Source organism: Syngnathus floridae, chromosome 21 (genome assembly GCF_059516105.1).
Source record: "Syngnathus floridae isolate MCC-2025c chromosome 21, RoL_Sflo_1.0, whole genome shotgun sequence".
Taxonomy (NCBI): domain Eukaryota; kingdom Metazoa; phylum Chordata; class Actinopteri; order Syngnathiformes; family Syngnathidae; genus Syngnathus; species Syngnathus floridae.
Window position 1 is genome coordinate 69,544 of NC_142433.1, and position 18,143 is coordinate 87,686.

At 46.3% G+C, this 18,143-nt stretch overlaps 4 protein-coding genes across 4 annotated transcripts; 1 reads left to right on the forward strand and 3 right to left on the reverse strand.

The window, feature by feature from the left end:
• Positions 1–100: 100 nt before the first annotated feature.
• Positions 101–4,631, reverse strand: ngly1 (N-glycanase 1). Its single transcript, XM_088364677.1, has 12 exons — positions 4,341–4,631; positions 3,537–3,651; positions 3,295–3,462; positions 2,921–3,083; positions 2,626–2,845; positions 2,405–2,526; positions 1,802–1,947; positions 1,501–1,611; positions 1,214–1,399; positions 968–1,153; positions 596–773; positions 101–520 (listed from the first exon to the last, which is right to left on the reverse strand). Exons 1-12 carry the CDS (start codon positions 4,439–4,441, stop codon positions 345–347), a joined length of 1,872 nt encoding a protein of 623 aa, XP_088220803.1. The 5' UTR covers positions 4,442–4,631; the 3' UTR covers positions 101–344.
• Positions 4,632–5,891: 1,260 nt separating this feature from the next.
• Positions 5,892–14,493, reverse strand: trappc11 (trafficking protein particle complex subunit 11). The gene is made up of 29 exons (XM_088364674.1): positions 13,814–14,493; positions 13,363–13,532; positions 13,021–13,091; positions 12,821–12,935; positions 12,469–12,568; positions 12,249–12,322; positions 12,083–12,179; positions 11,700–11,833; positions 11,426–11,567; positions 11,223–11,307; positions 10,937–11,016; positions 10,802–10,880; positions 10,621–10,675; positions 10,414–10,559; positions 10,255–10,316; positions 10,003–10,135; positions 9,556–9,686; positions 9,240–9,365; positions 8,795–8,976; positions 8,558–8,706; positions 8,346–8,467; positions 8,095–8,214; positions 7,940–8,005; positions 7,704–7,857; positions 7,498–7,609; positions 7,228–7,319; positions 6,905–7,038; positions 6,356–6,520; positions 5,892–5,980 (listed from the first exon to the last, which is right to left on the reverse strand). Exons 1-29 carry the CDS (start codon positions 14,015–14,017, stop codon positions 5,936–5,938), a joined length of 3,345 nt encoding a protein of 1,114 aa, XP_088220800.1. The 5' UTR covers positions 14,018–14,493; the 3' UTR covers positions 5,892–5,935.
• Positions 14,494–14,627: 134 nt separating this feature from the next.
• On the forward strand, positions 14,628–15,991 carry eepd1 (endonuclease/exonuclease/phosphatase family domain containing 1). The gene is made up of 2 exons (XM_088364705.1): positions 14,628–15,113; positions 15,256–15,991. The coding sequence occupies exon 2, from the start codon at positions 15,273–15,275 to the stop codon at positions 15,756–15,758; it is 486 nt and encodes a 161-aa protein (XP_088220831.1). The 5' UTR covers positions 14,628–15,113; positions 15,256–15,272; the 3' UTR covers positions 15,759–15,991.
• Positions 15,992–17,976, reverse strand: oxsm (3-oxoacyl-ACP synthase, mitochondrial). The gene is made up of 2 exons (XM_088364689.1): positions 16,652–17,976; positions 15,992–16,444 (listed from the first exon to the last, which is right to left on the reverse strand). The coding sequence occupies exons 1-2, from the start codon at positions 17,629–17,631 to the stop codon at positions 16,042–16,044; spliced, it is 1,383 nt and encodes a 460-aa protein (XP_088220815.1). The 5' UTR covers positions 17,632–17,976; the 3' UTR covers positions 15,992–16,041.
• Between the last annotated feature and the right edge of the window lie 167 nt (positions 17,977–18,143).

Consider the following 18,143-nt stretch of genomic DNA (forward strand, 5'->3'; position numbering starts at 1 on the left):
CTGCGTTCTTCAACTCAACGATGCAATTATGCTCACTCGCGCATGCAATACATGCCTGTGACCAAGGCTAAACGAAACACGGCACACATACGCGGAGAAGTTATCCAATAACATTTATTAACACCATTTCTTACATTATGTTAAGAGCCGTAAGTGAACCCGTGGTTAGCGCACATTAACGGTATAGTTATGGCTTGAAATGCAAGTACGAGTCATTTGTTGCCATTGACCTTGTCAGTATTGTTGATGATCAAATTCGGCTCGGCATCAGAGGACTCAGGAAATAGATTTCAAAAAAATACAACAAATATCATACTCAGCTATAATGAAATACTTTTTGATATTCATGCGTTTTGAAGGCGAATGATCATTTCAAACGGAGACTCTTCTGTCTCCTTCAGACTTTGTCTGAACAGCTGAGCGTGCTGCCATGAGACGTTCCCTTCCCCACCGCTGAGCTGTGCAGTGACAGTAAACTCAGAGGAACCGTTCAAACACTGGAAGGACTGCATGCTCCCATCTGAAAGTTTCAGCGGAAGGGAAAACCAAGTCACATTGCGGTGTGACATTTAATCAAGTTCTATCTTAGGCATACCTCCAGAAAACTCAGTCGCCGTCGTGCCCGATTGCAAGAGCCAGCTGACATTCCCAAAATGGAATGTTTGGCTGCTGGCCCTGATTGAGACAGACTTTACGGTTAATTTGGATGGAGCAAAGTCGAATTTCCAGCTTATCCGTCCTACAGAGGAGCCTTCCATTCGAGCAATATATACCTGCAGAAATCAAGCATTTCTTAGTAGAGAGAAGTTAATAAACAGTTATGTGTGCCTATTTTACCGTTATTTGTGAGAAAAGTCGTTATTTAATGGTGGCACAACCACGTGAGTCACTGTGCTTAACAATAATGATATCATTGTGTGAGTGCTTGATGTTTTTTTCAATTGACCAAGTAAAGCAGTCAACATACCATGTGCCAGTCATTTTCCAGCTTCCTAAAGACAGACTCCTTCCGCCACACACATTGATCCCAGCAGTGGATGATCTCAAAGTCATTAGAGATGCGACAGTATTGGTCTTTAGCGGCATTGTACGACACGTGGATTAACTTGTCTCTCCTTTCTTTCTCGGTGGGCGTGAACACATAAGCGGCACCCTGAATGCACGGACGCAATTGTTGACATAAGAGTGAGGCCTTTTTGTTTCATTTCAGTACCTGCTTGATATTCCCTGAATCTGCATGTCCCGTTTCGCCTCTCGCCATCCTCCAGCCGAGAGACCCGGAGACGCGTCCTCCCAGTTCGCCTTGTCTGGCTATTTTGGGGGAAATAAATTCCACAAGCTCGACAAGTAAGCGTCGTGTCAATTCTAATTTCCTGCCCGTGCCGAGGGATCGCTGTCTCTGTGGTAAGAAAGTCACATTCAAATGGTTAGACACTACCATCGATACAGCGCCAAGAAATGGTGAGGAGAGGGGAAAAAAACAAAAAAAAAACACCTCACCAAGGCGTTGAGCCCAATTATGGTGTGCAGCAGCCAAGTCTCCTCAACATTGGTCCTTCTTGACAAAACCTCTGGATGCTTGCAGGAATACCTCCACGTCACATCAACCACCTGCAACTCACAACAATTGGTGCTAGGAGTACTTATTTGCTCCATCGACTCATTTCCTTTTTTCCGCAACGCCAAATGACTTTGGACTTGTATGCCTCGGACTCGTCAGTCGCAGTCGGCGGGCACATTCCGACAAACAACTCATTCGCAATGCCATTCGTACTGATAGAATAGCAAGAGTGCAACATACCTGGTCTCGTGAGAAAGCCAGAATATAGGCCAGTTTCTTCCCCCAGCCGACCTCATAGAGTAAAGGTTGATCACAGACGTTCTCGCACGAGTCACAGTGCAGCCAACGGCTCTGCGACACCGAGTAAACCTCTGTCCATACGTGATCTGAGAGAAGAGAGCCTTCGTACGTAATTTTACTGGCAGAAAAACGTTCTGTTGCAATCAATGCTGTGCAGTTTGATGCGTGGTTCGTGCTTGACAGTCAAGTACTTTTCATCCGAAAACGAGTGCAGACTTTTGTGGGGAGACAGCTCTTAACTGCTGGCAGGCAGGCAGGCAGGCCAATCTCATACTGGCACTACTCTTTTACTGGGAAGTTTTAACACCTGCAGATTGTGGCTGCCATTTTAATAAGCAGGGACACTGCTGGTGATGTGATCCTTTCCCTGCCATTTCCAAATTTCGACTGGCTCGTACCTTTTGAGACCGCTGATGTAGGGGAAAACGTGACGTGTACTTGAAATGATTTGGGTTCAGCTCAAGTTTGGGGAAACACTGCTCTAGGCAATGGACATATTCAGAAAGCCAAGTGTACAATCGGGCTGGTGTCCAATCACCATACCTGTGCTGTCCCAGATGTACCTGGCTTCAAGGGAGAGAGCTCTGCAACACAGGGTAAAACAGTTGGCCCACTCCCCACAGCGCCCTCTCCTGGTTTGGAGAAGCTTCTCCGGGTTGTTATAGCTTGTGTTGATGGAGAGAAAATTCAAGGCAAATAAGCACAATATCGATGGATAGATGGATGGATGTACGTGTAACGTAGTAGAAAGGAGCGGAACAGACCGAGGGAATCTGGTGCTTAACTGGCACCTCTGACAGTAGTGGTTCTCCACTCTCTGGGCTCCCCAGCGTAGATCGTCGCCGGTAGGACCGAGCAAGCCCCTATTCTGCGTCGGGCCTCCGCAACTGCTGCAGGGCAAACAGTCGACCCAGGAGAAGAAATGGGATTTGAACCAGCGAAGCAACTCCAGCACCACGAAGTCGTCTTTTCCTAGTTTACATTCTGCAAAAATGCCATGCAGGTCCAGCGCTTCCCAGTATTTCACCAAGCTTTATGCCATACTCTCTTTATTTGTACCTGTTTCAGCCTCTTGAGCTAACTTCAGCTTCTGATCGGCAGCCAAGGATAGCTGCGTGTAAGGAATGTAGCTCCTGGCTTTCTGCTGAATCTCGGGTTTTTCGTAGAGCAGCACATGTTGGAAGTTAGACTGAAGAGTCACAAAGAAGTTCTTTCTGCTCACCTGCCAAGCCAATATACATCACATGACAACAATAGTGAATCGCTAAAACTCAACCACACAAAATGAGGCATTGCTTTGAAATTGTGAAATGTATGCAATGTCTCAAAACGACAAAAGAACTCGAAACGGGTTTTAATCCGTAATCAAGCAGCCCGACTGCAAGTATTTCCTTTTCCTTTGGTTGATGGGTGGGTGTCTGTCAACATATTACCGTTAGTAATGGTCGTACAGGAAGTGCCGAGGCTTCTTGGCTCGCTGCCGGAAGGTGACGATGTTGCCCTCCAATCAGTCTCTGGTCTCTTTGAGCAGCTATAGACTCCCTGATTACCTTCAGCTGGTCCAATGAGGAAGAGTTTGGGAATACCAAGTGCGTGTCAGACTAAAAGTGAAAGACAAGTCCCATCCTTAGTCATTGCCAACAGTTCCTCATTAAGAAGCAGTAAAACACTTCACCTCCTCAAAGCCCATCTCGAAGAGGCATTCCACAGCACCGTTGATTGGCAGGAGCTTCGTCGAAAAAGTCGGATTGCCTATACGGATCGATCGGTATTTTTCCACATTGGGGTTCCTGGTGAGAAAGATGATATTTAGTCACACAAAAGTTAGGATTGTAAATCTTCAACAAGACTAAACATGAGAGCATTCATGATTTCAGCCCATGGCTTGTGGAATAGCTTGAGGTAAACAAACCTATTGCATTTGACACAATAGCAAAGTCAAAGTCTGCTTTATTGTCAATTGAAAGTCTTGATCAGTACGGCGTACTCCCGAAGCACCCCCGTCCAATCGTGGATTTTGACAGGGCAACTCAAAATCGGCCACGGCAAGCTACGTCATTATCGTGCAGTCTGACGTCGGCATATGTCCCAGCACACAGGCACAGGCTACATAGGTAACAAGTCGAGAACTCCAAATCGGCCACGAGACGCACATTCATCTGCGACATTCATCTGCGACACGTCTGTCAGCTCATGATCGAGCTACAGTCGCGGAGCAGACGCAGGACGTAAAATAACGTCACCAATTTGAACGGGACGGTTTTGCAACGACTGGACGCCAAAACGTACTCGAGTTTGTATGCACATTGGCCAGTTTCCCATTTGAAAACATAACATAATACATGTGGTTGTTTTCTGTTTGTATTTGAACTGCCGGGGTTAGGATGTAGATGCATTCATTTAGACGGAGGTTAATTTCCCCAATAATAAACTAGCCTCATGTGACATCGTTGGAATTGAGTTACATTCACAAGCATACCTTAAAATATTGTCGGCGTATGAAAGCAACAACTTGCATACATCAAAGAAGACTTCATTTGAATTCTCACATAATAACGTAACCGCTGGTGTCGAAGCCATTTGGAGGGCTTGTTGAATTTGTTTCTGTGACCCACCGACTGACTGAAGGATCCCTGCCCTGCCTGGCTTGTTTTCCGCAATCCAGTTTGCATTCAGATATAGCAGTCCATTTGACGCCTGAAAATTGTAGGGTCCCAAATGGTAGTATTTACGGCTGTTGTTTTGTTTAAACGCATGAAAATCCAATTATAATGCCTCATTATAATACTTTGTGCGCTTGATTTTATTTGAAAATATTCGGTGTGTATCTTATGCGTTAACTTACGTGTTGGCTGAATCCAAAACGACTCGGCTGTCGCCTCGAGGGGGCCTGATTTTGTTGATGACGTCAGGTCAGATGATTGGCTGGAAGACAGTACGGTGACGTTTAGGAATGTGGTTGGTCTGTTTTACGGAAATTTGGATTGTAGTTTCATTCTTGTATTTATTGTAACCTCTTTGTGATTCGCTAGGTAGCTTGAGTTATGCCGTTATCGTGCTGTGACCTTTCTCTTGCTTTTTCGGTTTCTTTGTGTGTCTTTGGCATGTGGAGAAATTGACAATAAAGCTGACTTTGACTTTTTTCCCTTCTCTCTGACACTCTTTGGACATACATACATACGTAGGAGTTGATTAAGACTGCAGAGGGGATAAGAGTAGAAAAAAAAAAGATCATGTTTGTGTATGTTCTTCTGTGTGGTTTTTAGCTTGTATTCTGTGGACTTTTCTCAAGGTTTCTCATTTCCCATAGCTGGAGTTTTGAGTTTTCCCTTGCCCTCTTGGGAGTTTAAGATCTGGGGATGCTTGAGAATATCTTTCGTTCTTCACATGTGCTGAGTGTTGTTGTTAGTCACCTAAATGTTGAACAGAGGCTGATTTACCGAAGTCAAATTCCTTGTTTGGCACGCTCAAACATGGCGAATAAAAAACTCTTGAATCTTGAATTTTTTTAACTTTTTATTGTATTTATTTTATTTTATATCTTTGCACTGATCGGTTGGCACTTTTTAAATTTAAATTTCGTTGTACATGTGTGACAATAACAATAAAGATCTATTCTATTCCATTCTAAAGCTGTGTATCGATCTTTCTGGCATACATTCAATAGGTAAACGGAGAAGGCAGCCTCCGGGTAGTTACTATTAGCAGAGCGAGCATTAACGATAAAGAACCGTGACAAAATATACCAATGAGCGCCGCTTGACAGTGTCTCTGGTCATGAGTTCCTGTGCAATTTGTGTGCCCACTCACGATTTGCAACCTCCACTGCCATGTCAAATTTCATCATGTGGGAGGATTGTAGGAATGGCTCTTAAATGTTATATGATCTATTATTCTAGAGACATGGATGGGGGTAAATTATTTTCATTATGAGATATTTGTCAGGACAGTGTATCAGCATCACAACAATCACAATACCCAAATGAAACAAACGCCAGTGTCTTTCTGACGTCAAATCATACAAAGGACATCCAACGCAATGATTTATTCTTAGATGTTCATAAAAGTCAAATCTCAAGCTGCAGCAATGGAGTCATTGTCCACCTCTTTGCTCCGTGGCTGCAATTAAAGACAAAAGAGTGCTCATATTAAAAATATGATGTCGATCGTCATATTCAAAGAACAATTAAATCGGTGCCCTCTTTTATTCAGTATTGTGCATTAGCCATAACAGCATAGACCATTTTCACTTTGTTACAATATTACAATGGCAACCGACAGATGGGGGGAAATTATTTGGTCACAAGTTTCCTTTTTTTATGTCTTCAAATGAAATCAAATAATCATAAATTGGGATTTGAGTATTCTGATGCCAAAGTCAATCGGATTTCCTCATGCTACCGCTGTCCATGTGTAGAAAAAAGCACATGTCTCAATATGACAGGCTATGATGTTATGGCTATTCCCGAAATCAACATTTGTATTTGCTACTACCTTCACAAAGATGCGATGGGGGAGGAAACGTCTGAGGTGGCATGCATTGGTGGTACAGCGGGCCACACTGATTCGGAGTTGTGGTAACATTTGGTAACCCGCAAGCAGTGGATAATAGTTGTATAGCATTTGCTGTTTTGACCCAGGAAGTATACGGAGATGCACCTGCACACAACAGAGAAGAAAAAAATGAGAGAAGATCAAGAGTGAAAGAGGCACATTTGGGGACAGACAGCTCAATTCTGGCACCGGAACACTCAACACTGATTTACATTTTGTATGAGCCGTAAGACCCTGGAAGCGGCTTTTTCAGTCAATATTTTTGGACCTTTCTTGAGGGTTTTTTTGTATTTATCACACAGTTTAGATCACCGTGCCAATTTTAGCCAGGTCAACCCAAGTAAATGAAAGATGCAGTTTGTAAACAGTCCGTCCGTCCATCCAAAGAGCCATCCAGGCCTTCATTCATTTTCACTTGCCAGGGAGGCCAATTTGCCCGGCTCTTGCGTGAGAGCCAAGGCAAACTCCCCCCCATCATACACATCATACCTGTTTCAATCCAGAAAACATGAAGGATTCTGATGGTTCAATAGCTATCTGCACGTCTTGTACCACAGCTGTTCTGTTCTCGATGTGGAAGCAAACTGGGAGGGACTCTCGGACTCTTCCAAAAGGAGGGATATCTACGGCGATATGAAGACAGGCTGAAAAGAGTGACTCATTCATTGATCCATTGAGTTGATTGTGAATCATTGACCTCCTTAAACCCACAGTCCCTTAAAATCGGCCCAACTCTATGTATACATGATTTGCTATGACAGAATCATGAATGGCTGTGGGCCAGTTTGGCTCAGTCTTCAAAGTATACGAACCAGCATGGATGTAAAATGGGAGCGGCTCCAGAAAGGCATGTGGCAGAGTGACCGTTGTGCTGATGAGAGGGCTCGCTGGGCTGGAGGAATGTCTGAAGAGAATTGCAATCAAGAATTAAGAGCGTCAATCCAAGTGTGCCTTTGAATGTTTTCATTTGATCACACTACAGCAAAAGCATTTCTCAGTTGCTCTATGGATTCAACAGGGTGGTGTGGTGTGGTGTGGTGTGGCGTGGCGTGGCGTGGCGTGGCGTGGGTGCATCAACGTACCTTCTCCATGATATGACGTAGTGTCCAGTAGCCACGGTGTTGTTATTGTCGGCCGGCGGTGGACTCCGAAGACAGAAACATTCGCTTGCGCACTCATCTTTCCGCAGAATCACTGAACGCGATAGCACAAAGTAAAAGCATGCCATTTCATCGGAAGCAACTGATACACCAAAACGCGAGTACGTCATAAAAAAGAATGAACGGACCATCCTGTAACTGGAACTTATGGTGTCGTGCGTTTGTTACTCCAATATTCTGCAGGGATGCGGAAGCCAAGAGCAGAGGCCAGGGGGACGACGAGCGGATCTCTGTTAACATCAGAAAGGGAAGGTCCGTTGTGACCTGCTCCAGGGGCTCAAACTGCAGAGAACAAAAACAAGACTTGGTGATTAGAACTGAATTCGTTTTCCAGAACTCACTGTATCTAAACAAAGTGACATACCTTGGTGGAGAGAAAGTTGGCCGATACTTCAAATGGGACAAATGTCTCGATGGTGATGCTTACATCCTGCAACGTGTAAAGCGTGTAAGATGAAGGGACAACAGTGGCGCATTTATTAGATATAAAAAAAAAAAAAAAAAGAACAGCTCTGTTACCTTCTGACATTTGCACTCTATCTGTTGTCCATCCACAATGACATCAATACTGTAAGCTATGTGGAACAGCAACAGCCTGGGTCCAGTTGTCAAAGATGACACATATACACATCTGTCCAGCTAGAAACAAAAGTCAGAGAGAAACTTCCAATCTGTATGACTGTCGAACTACGTATGTATATTCGTTGCATCGCGAGACATCGTCGTGTATCTGGGAAAGCGATGTTAACTTCCAAAAGTCAAGTGTCAACCTTTTTGCCTGCTTTCAGATCCCCCAGAAGTATGTCAGGGAGCAGAGAAGGTGTGTTATCATCACAAGCCTTGGAGTTATCAAGCGTCACACGTGTAGTCTGAGTTAAATTGGCATCTTGGCCTAAGCACAACACATTGTCAAAGTTCAGGTCAAATCAAGTCACTCAGTTGAGTAGGATGAGCTGACAATGCAATGTTATTATTTGTTTACCGGGTTTGAGTCCTGCAGTTAGTTTCACATCCTTGGCGACGCCCTCCTCCAGTGACTGGACAGTGCAGGAAATGCAGTACATTTCATTGGTGAGAGCAGGAGGCTGATGACTCAGGTCCACGTGGATCTTTGGAACCCGAGACAGTATCCTGGAGAGCACGTGACATACAGTCTTGGAAATATCACAATTGATGAATTTGATGTGGACTTGAACCAGATTGATGATGTCACTCTCACATGGTACTTTGTAGGATGCTTATGCAATCCCAATCCAAGTCCTCCTCCTGGTCAGGGCAAAATGATTTGTTAGACGGCGGCAAGAAGTTGTGGCTTGTGGCTGCGTCTCCTCCCGCCCCTCTCCATCTCAGAAACACAGAGCGACCGCTGGCGCTGCCGAGCATCACCTCCATACCCGTCATCTGATAGGGGGGAGAAAAACAGAGAAAAAAAAAGCCAGTGTCCGGGGGGAAGTCACTTTTCCACCAGCACGGTGGCAAGTACATAGAAAAGCAAGACAGACACATGTGCTCAGACAAAAGGCTGCCTGCTTGCCTGCCTGCCTGCCTGCCTGCCTGCCGCCAATACGTGCTCGTACAGTACACGCGAGGAAACAGTTGATCATTTTCAGATGCCCATTTTGATGTATCCAGACTGCTAACAGCACACATGGCTTTTTCCTCACCTCCACTTTTTTGCCAACGTCCTTGGTTTTGGCCACAAAGCTGAAATTATAGCATTTGGTTTTCCCAGGCACAAGACTTTTGCACTCTTGACTGGAGCTCTCCAGAACACACCGCTGATTGTATTCCTACAAACACAAAGGAACACTTGGAATCCAGGACATCTTGCAGTCAAAAGAAACTCCAGTACACTCTGTACAGTACGGGAATATCAAGTCAAATGGGTAGTTTGAATGACGGTGAACTCTTTGCGATCATACTATTTCTGGCTTAACGGCCGGCCGGTGAGAGCGGTTGCAGAGATTTTCTTTCCCGTACCTGATTGTTAAGGGTGACGGCCAGTTTGGTGAAGGACACGGGGTGAGGACAGTCGGCCCGCACAAACACCTGCAGTCGGACCACTTCGTCCACGTGGAAACTGGGAGAGCGGAATTTGGCTTTACATTGAACTAGGGCGAAAGAGAGGAGACGCTGAGTTGAGAGAAAAATCCGAGAGAATAAAACAGCCATCTTACAAATGTGCAAACAAAGCATACATCCACTAAAGTCTCGTGCGGAGACGGTAAAGATCAGGACTTTCACCTATCTTGGAACCGATTGTCAGCGATAAAACGGGGACGGCTGCGTATAGCACCGCATTTGCACAGCAACAGAAGAATTGACTGTCACGTCGCACTTTTAATGTGGAAGATCAACAGCAGTAGAGTCGTGATTTGATTTGATTCGATTTGATTTTTTTCCTCATTTGAGAATCTAGACACTTACTGAAAGGTATGTAGTCCTGCACATCAATTATGAATTCATTTGAGCCTGCAGAGGCCGTGCATTCGTTCCACAGTGACTGCGCTGCCTGAGCTGAAACGTGATCACATTGAGGCTCAGCATCAGGTGTCTTGTTCTAATGGAAAGAAGATGCTCAGCTTGTCCACAAGAGGAAGAAAATGGCCCACACTCAATTGTTGAATATGGTGCGTGTCTGTGAGACGCGCACACGCGCACACGCACACACACACACACCTTCAGAACTTGTATGAAATTGTGCTCAATCCTCAATTTTTCCTCCTTCTTCAGTGTTGACGCTGAAACGGAAGACAACAAACATTTCCAGAGAAGAGACGCTTACATCGATGGAATGAAATGAACTCAGCACACTTGTTTCCTATAGGGTGCACTTACCTCTGCCCAATAACTCCATGGAGAATACGATGTAATCTTTAACACTGGCCATCAGGTAGGCACAATGAAGTGCTGTGCTTAATATGGCCGTCTGGATTCCACACCAACGCTCTGTGCGATAGTCACACATCACGTAGTCCAAAAGTCTAAAAAGACAAGCACGTTAAGCTCACGGTCATCATTCAAATGCCATTCCCGCCGACATACTTGAGCGCTTTGGCGTAATCTTGAGCATGGTAGTACTCCTCTCCCATTTGCACCACTAAGAAAAACAAACCCAAAACAGATGCAGGACAGCAAAAGCGGTGGCAGGCAGTACAGTCAGGACGGTTCGATTCCTGTATTCAGTCGCAATCGCGACAGCGGAAGCGTTGCAAATGGCACTTACTGAGATTACTTTTCATTCTTGGGCATTTGTACTTCTTAAACTGGGCGACCGCATTGCTGAGAAGCGTTATTATCAGCTCCTGCAAAGACAGCAGCGATGTCAAACAAACTTCACATCACCTTGGCGTGTACTTACTGAATGAGGGATATCCCTCTCTTGAAGCTGTAATGCCACAATTCCCTTCTTTTCTTTGTCCAAGTCAGGAGGATCGATACCTGAAAGTGCAAAAGCTGAATTAGAAAAGCATGCGTTCAAATGCACGTGAGAGATGTTCTACCTACCAGTAAAGTTGCAACTCAACCCGAGTATTTTAATATGCGCCTCACCAGGGGAGGCATTCCCAAAGTACGCCAGCGAGGTCAACAAACTGAGCATGCTGTTCCAATACTTTTGGAAGTGACTGTACGACTGACTGGCTTACTTTGGTGTCCTTGTCTCCATGGTCTCTGGCCATAGTAGTCCAGTCCTCCACTCAAAGGGTCGGAGGAAGAATGCACGGGGCCCACCTACGACCAATCAAATCACGTTATTCCCGATGGCTCCAGTTTCAAGCCCGCTTACGGTGTTGTGGGCCGCACAGCCGGAAGCCAGTGAAATGGCTTGGGGTCAGAGTGGAAAATTCACCTGACTGAGTTGAAGCGCAAGTCTTTTTCTTTCCTGGCTGTAATAGGCAGCTTGCTGGTAGTAGAAGCCAGGGTTCTGCGTCTGGATAGGGGGCAGACCCATTTTGATTGCGTCATCAAACAGCTCTCCAAAACACTGGAACCTGAAAGGACACACACGTTTTCCAACAAAGCAGTCACTAGGATTGGCTGATTCATCAATCGGGACCATAGACGGTACATACTTTTCAAAATGTGTTTTCTACCCCTGATCCCTGTGTGTGTGCGAGACTCACTGTTTGGCCATCCACGCAGCATGTTCAAAAGCCAGTTCAGCACTACCAATCTTCTTCTTACAAAGGTCGATGTGCTTTCTGAACTGGGCAATTGCATCAAGTGGAGTGTTGTGCTGGAAACACAGGCGGCACACCTACAAAGGAAACAACAATTGGATGTTTGCTCCACAGCAGCACATTCAAACACAGCAGGCAGGAAACCGTAGCTGCCAACTTTGACCCATTTTGATGGAGAAATCACTGAACATAACACTGATTCTCACTCACTCACTCACTCACTCACTCACTCACTCACTCACTCACTCACTCACTCACTCACTCACTCACTCACTCACTCACTCACTCACTCACTCACTCACTCACTCACTCACTCACTCACTCACCTTGTAATTAAGGAATCCAGCCAAAGTTTTGATCTCCAACATATTTGACTCGTGCGCTCTGAGCTCGTGGACAAGACTGTAGGCACTTCTGTAGTGCCTGCGAGCAAAGAGCAAACTCAAAGGTCGTCGTCACATGCCGACACTCTTTTACTAAAGACTCGCTTACTTTAAGGCGTTCTGGGTGTCTTGCTTCAGCTCACTGAAGAAAGCGATTTTGAATTGGTGCCGTACAAACAGCAACTAGAAACGGGAGGTCAAAACAGTTCAAAAACTGAAACAAGAAGTCATCGCATCCCTGTTGAAATGACAGCTTTCATTCAAAACATGACCTAATTCCAAACATTGTTATAGCCACTAACTTCCCATCATTGACTTTTTTTCCATACCTGATGCGTCGTCTTGTTTAGAAACTCCTTATGCGATTTAACTCGGCGGATTTCATTGTAATAGTACGTCTGAGCGTGTTCATAAAAGGCATTCTCCAACCTACACATTCACACAGAAATCATTTCAAAACAAAACTGAATGCAAATTGCCACTTTTCAACCTGCAATGTGGCCAATCTTGTCGTTTCTTTTCTCCTTTTAGTTTTTTTTTTACTAAGGATGGGACAAGCCTCACAACGAGAGCTCGCGGGAATGAACGGCCTAAGATTTTCCGTCCTTGCACGGCACGAGGTCTATTTTTGTTTTGGCTGTCATGGCGTCCGCTTTAGTTCAATATTTCTATTATTCTCACCTTATAATGTAACCAACCAGGTGGTCAGTATGCGGCAGAACAAAAAGACTCTTTCCGGAAAGATCACAGGCATGACAAATAGCTGCAGCTCTTTCAGATGCCACCAAGTCTTCTCCTATACAAAAAAAAAAGAAAGAAAATCAAAGAACACAAAACATGGGTTTAAATGCAATACACAGATGAAGAGATGAAGTCAATACCTGGAGGCAGAGGCGTTTTCTTTTGAATTAAAACAACAGCCACTTTTGTATTCCTGCTTTGGAGACTGGATCTAAAATACAAGAGCTGAGCTGAATTGCAAAATATTTTCCAAGGCCCTCCTCCAATTTCCTAAAACAAAATGCTGGAAATTCTACAAACGCTTTGGCTTGTTAATGGAATACTAGAGTGGCTCCACCTACCGGAGGGAGACAAGCTGCTTTGGCACATATTTGGTAAATACCAATGACACTGATCAAAATAAACAGTACAGTCATGATTGTTCTATTGGATTGTGTTTGCCAGGCTATTTGAAGGCGAGCAAAAAAAAAACAAGATTGTACCTTACAATCTCAACCTTTGTAGCACATTCAGATTGCTTCTCCTTCCACTGCGAGTCATCCCAATCCAATTCATAGAAGACAACAACCAGTGCCGGTACTTCGTTCAGGTGCTTGTTCATCCAGGACGTTTTCAGTATTCCTTTGGGAATGTACCACTCGTATGATGTACGCTGCAGGCAGGCAGGCAGGCAGGCAGGCAGGCAGGCAGGCAGGCAGGCAGGCAGGCAGGCAGGCAGGCAGGCAGGCAGGCAGGCAGGCAGGCAGGCAGGCAGGCAGGCAGGCAGGCAGGCAGGCAGGCAGGCAGGCGGGTGGGCCGGAGAACAACATCATATTAACGACGTCACAACTCTTTTTTTATGAGAAGACTCCATGGCAGTATTTGCTTCGGAGTCGATAATAATAATAATAGTAATAATAATAATAAGCTTGTGAAATGACTTGAGCGACAAACCTTAGTTCGACATTTGGGATACTCATGGTCTCCAGGAAGGATTTTGAACGAGATTGGTACTCTATCAGCTCGTCGGTTGGCGCTGAACACATCCCAAATGGCACGGTGCACTGCATTATACACCACGTCCAAACCAGTGAGAGCTACAAAAGCCATCGGTCGGCAGCATAGTTCTGTGGGAAGCTCCCATTGCAGACCTGCCATTCTCAACTTTCAACAGCGGCGTCAAGCACTTAGTCAGGAGATGGTAAAGTCAAAATACGTTTCCTTGGGATGACTCGGCGAATTCAGCGTCGCAATTACTACACGATCGGCGGCAGAGAAAATACCAGTTTACACCACCCGAATGACATTGTCTTCCAGGATGCACCCATAAATTCGACGGACAAACCACTCGAGTGACTCACGGTCAGCAATTGGTTACATGGGACAACCGGGTCGAACAATCTCAGTTATAGAACCGAAACATTTGATCGATCAAAACGTATTCTAGTAGGACTGATACGCTCGCTGTACGAGTCAAGCGGGACCTAGGTTGGGTGAATGTGCTCGTTTTTTTGCTTTGTTATTTTTTTGCCCCGCTTCTTCTTTTTCTTTTCTTCTCTTCATGTGGTTGCAAAACAACGTTTTGTAGCATTACCGCCCCCAATTGGTTCGGAGTTAGACGTGATATGCGACCTCTTGTCAAGTCACGATCTGTGACCCCAGCGTGATCTAAAGTGCGCATGCGCGGAAGGTCGCCATCTTGAATCGCTAACTACAGTATATACACTAAGTCAAAATACGTCAATATTGCCTGCGCAGTGGTTCGCCTTCGTTCAAGATGGGAGCGACATGAGGAGCGAGATGATCGCTTGTTGTTTGTTTTGTTTTAGGCTCTTTTTTTTTTTTTCGTGAATAAATTAATAATTTGTCGCAGTACTACATGAAAAAAAAAAAACGTGGGGGGTAGCATGAGCCAAGTACCTGTGCAGTACTACCGACTCCCGTTGAACGTGTAAACTGCGTTCAATAGAAACATTTCTGATTGGCTTTGCAGCTTCGATACCCATATCCTTTCTTCGACGTGACACAACAATATCCCTCAAAACTCAACATGCTAGGTCCAAAGGTAGCACTGGCGTTGTCACATCAGTATTTGTAGAGGCTAACCTCTGGCCTGTCTCATCCAGCTTTTTCAGGGGACAAAGTTTAGTGTGGAGCTCCACAGTTGCATTATAAAAGGCCACGTTTGCAAAGGTCCACTCTTATGAAGCATAGTTAGGGACTAGCTTCTGGCTGCTCTGTACTTGCAATATTTGTAAGTAAAATCAGCAGTTGTAAAGAGCAAAACAAAAACCATAGAAGCTACAAAGTGCATAGCCATTAACCATGTATTTAGGCAAGTGACTTATTTTGTGGTGTTTTTCTTTGTTTGTTCTGTCCCGTGGCTCTCTGCCTAGTCTGCTGACCTCGTGTCATGGGTGGGAGTCTGGGTTGCCACCGCTCCATCCCCAAAGACCCCACTGATTTCAGCAACGGTAAGCACAAATTGAGCACGGCGTGTAACTTTGGAAGCATTCTGATGAACCAGGGTGGGAGTCTGGGTTGCCACCGCTCCATCCCCCACAAAGACCGCACTGATTTCACCAATGGCAAGCCCAAATTCAGCCCCGCGCATAACTTTGGAAGCATGCTGATGAACCAGGACCGTGTCGACATCAACACGGCTACTGAGGAGGAACTCATGACTCTTCCAGGCGTTAACCGCGCTGTCGCTCGGAATATCGTCGGCTACCGCAACTGCATTGGTGGATATAAGAAAGTGGAAGATCTGGCACTTGTCGATGGAATAGGGGGAGCCAAGCTGGAGGTGATCAAAGTGGAAATATGTGTCTCCAGTAGAAGTTCGTCAACTCCTTGTCCTCACTGTGCCAAGAGCTGTAACCGTCGTGTTCTGGCATGAACATGGACACAGCCGCCCTTCGCTCACGAGTGCCCGCCGAGGTGGAATAAGTCGATCACACCCCTGTCGGTCCTCCCTCGCCTGGAGCAGAGTTTGTATTCCGGCAACACAGGCACCCTTAGCTTCCCAGGCTCCACTGTCCTCTTTCTCGGATATGCTTATTCTCTGCTATTCCGCTCTATGTTTCACACCCCCATTCCCTCCTCAATAAAATGGTACATGGGTGACCAGTATTTGTACGTATGTCTGCACCTTTATTGACGCTTAAAATGTCAAAACATGTTCAGATGTTGGCAATACACAGCGTGGCATTGGTTCCTCCGAAGCCAAACGAGTTTGAAAGGGCCACTCTTCTGCCCAAAGTCTGCCATGGCTGCGCCACGCATGGAACGTAATTGAGGTTAAATTCTGGTTGGGTGCGGTCTAGATTGAGGGTCGGGGGCAAGACGCCATGGTAGCAAGCCAGAGCGGTGATTGCCGTCTCCAACGCTCCCGCAGCCCCGAGCAGATGTCCGGTGGCTCCTTTGATGGAGGACACGGCCAGCGCTCCTGCACTTTGATGAAAGAGCCTCTTGATGGCAGCATTTTCCGCTGCGTCACCCAAAAGTGTGGAGGTGGCGTGGGCGTTCACGTAAGACACGTCTTCTGGTGAGATGCCGGCATCTTTGATGGCAGCCGACATGCATCTGTGAAGTTATCCGGCAGTTACAATCGGGCCTTTTTTTTCTGAATTAAAAACATGACAAACGTCAAAACATTGACTGACTATACGATGAAATGACTTGATCTGGGAGAAGCCCTACGGGGCGCACCCCGAGCCAACAGCCTCCTAGTCGCTGGCCGCCACTGTCGGGAAAATGATAACGATTCAAAAAACATGAACGTCTGCTTACCTAAATGCCCCATCGCCATCTGCAGCAGGTGTGGTAATGTGGCTGGCATCTCCCGAGAGTCCGTATCCTAGCACCTCTGCATACATTGTGGCTCCACGTTTCATTGCGTGCTCCAGTTCTTCCAACAGGAGCACAGCTGATCCCTCACCCATCACAAAGCCATCTCTCTCTGGATGAAAGGGTCTTGAAGCTAGTTTAGGACACTCATTCCACTTGGTGGCAAGAGCACGTGCTCTTGCAAAGCCAGCTATTGACAGAGGTCCCACACAGGATTCCGTCCCACCCGTAACCATAGCAACCGCATCGCCGTGGGCAATAAACCTTGCGGCATCCCCAATGGCGTGCGCCCCGGTGGTGCATGCTGTGGACACAGCGTGGTTAGGACCCTTAAGATTGTGCTTGATACTGATATGGCCAGCAGCCATGTTAACAAGAATACGAGGCACAAAGAAAGGACTCATTCTCTTGTAGCCCTTTTGGTGGAAAGCAGCAGAGGTGGACACTATTTCATCCAGCGACACCATGCCCATGCCAACGTTGACACCGGTGGTGAGTTGGTCCTCTGTGGTTTCGGGGTACCATCCCGAGTCGTCCAGGGCAAGCTGAGCAGCCCCAAGTGCCATCACAGTGGCTGGTGACATGCTACGGAGCTCTCCACGGGATGCAAACATTTGCTCGTTAAACTGACCTTCTGCATTTCCTCTGGGTACCAACGCTGCTACTTTGCAAGGAATTGTTCGGTATTCCTCCGAGCAAAGAGCCACAATTCCACTCTGGCCCTTAATAAGGTTGTTCCAGGGTAAAGCCGTCCCTGTGCCCAGAGGACACACTATACCAATGCCAGTAATAACAACCCTTCTCCGTCTTCCAGGGCTGTACCACCTCAAAGAGTGTTGGCTCGGGCAAGTGGAGGGATTTCTTTCGAATAGGATCCTTCCACTCGGTCTTTGTTTAGCCCAATACGTTCGGGACAAAAACATTATACTGGCGTCTTCCTGCAGCTCGTAAATCCACACTAGCTGACAAAGTAAGAAAGTAGTGCTGAAAGCTGAGTTTTGTAACTCTACACATCAAAATGCCGCTGTCGGGACAACCACATCTGCTTGCTGGCTGGCTGGCTGGCTGGATGGCTGTGTCCAAATGCACAGGCTGCGCCCCCCTAACGCCAGTTGGAAGGCTTGGTCCAGCCGTGGCGAATTTGGCCAGGTAGGGCCGAATGGCTGGCTGGGCAGCGCAATATGGCGGCGACGTGACGACGATTTCGACGCGACCAGACCGCACCAGACCGCACCGCACCGCCGGTGCCCTCAGCTGTGTCCAAATTCACAAGTTTGCTAGCTGTGTGCAAATGCACACGCTCCCTCGCTGTGTCCAAATTCGCAGGCTGCGTCCTCCGAAGCCACTTCGAAGGTTGCACCCTCGAACGCACGACATGACGACATTTCCGGCCGGACAAGGCCGCAGCGTCGGTGTGCAAATTCACGTAGCCTTC

What these genes read in the sequence shown, in the direction of transcription:
- oxsm (XM_088364689.1), bottom strand. Translation starts at nt 17,631, where the DNA reads ATGTTTTTGTCCCGAACGTATTGGGCTAAACAAAGACCGAGTGGAAGG. An exon ending in GATGGCGATGGGGCATTTAG is followed by an intron (nt 16,445 to 16,651) that starts GTAAGCAGACGT and finishes ATAACTTCACAG; the next exon opens with ATGCATGTCGGCTGCCATCA.
- ngly1 (XM_088364677.1), bottom strand. Translation starts at nt 4,441, where the DNA reads ATGGCTTCGACACCAGCGGTTACGTTATTATGTGAGAATTCAAATGAA. An exon ending in GTACATCTGGGACAGCACAG is followed by an intron (nt 1,948 to 2,404) that starts GTATGGTGATTG and finishes CTCTTCTCTCAG; the next exon opens with ATCACGTATGGACAGAGGTT. An exon ending in TGGCTTTCTCACGAGACCAG is followed by an intron (nt 1,612 to 1,801) that starts GTATGTTGCACT and finishes TGTGAGTTGCAG; the next exon opens with GTGGTTGATGTGACGTGGAG.
- eepd1 (XM_088364705.1), top strand. Translation starts at nt 15,273, where the DNA reads ATGGGTGGGAGTCTGGGTTGCCACCGCTCCATCCCCAAAGACCCCACT.
- trappc11 (XM_088364674.1), bottom strand. Translation starts at nt 14,017, where the DNA reads ATGGCAGGTCTGCAATGGGAGCTTCCCACAGAACTATGCTGCCGACCG. An exon ending in ACAAAGGTTGAGATTGTAAG is followed by an intron (nt 13,092 to 13,362) that starts GTACAATCTTGT and finishes CTTGTATTTTAG; the next exon opens with ATCCAGTCTCCAAAGCAGGA. An exon ending in AGCATCCTACAAAGTACCAT is followed by an intron (nt 8,707 to 8,794) that starts GTGAGAGTGACA and finishes CGTGCTCTCCAG; the next exon opens with GATACTGTCTCGGGTTCCAA.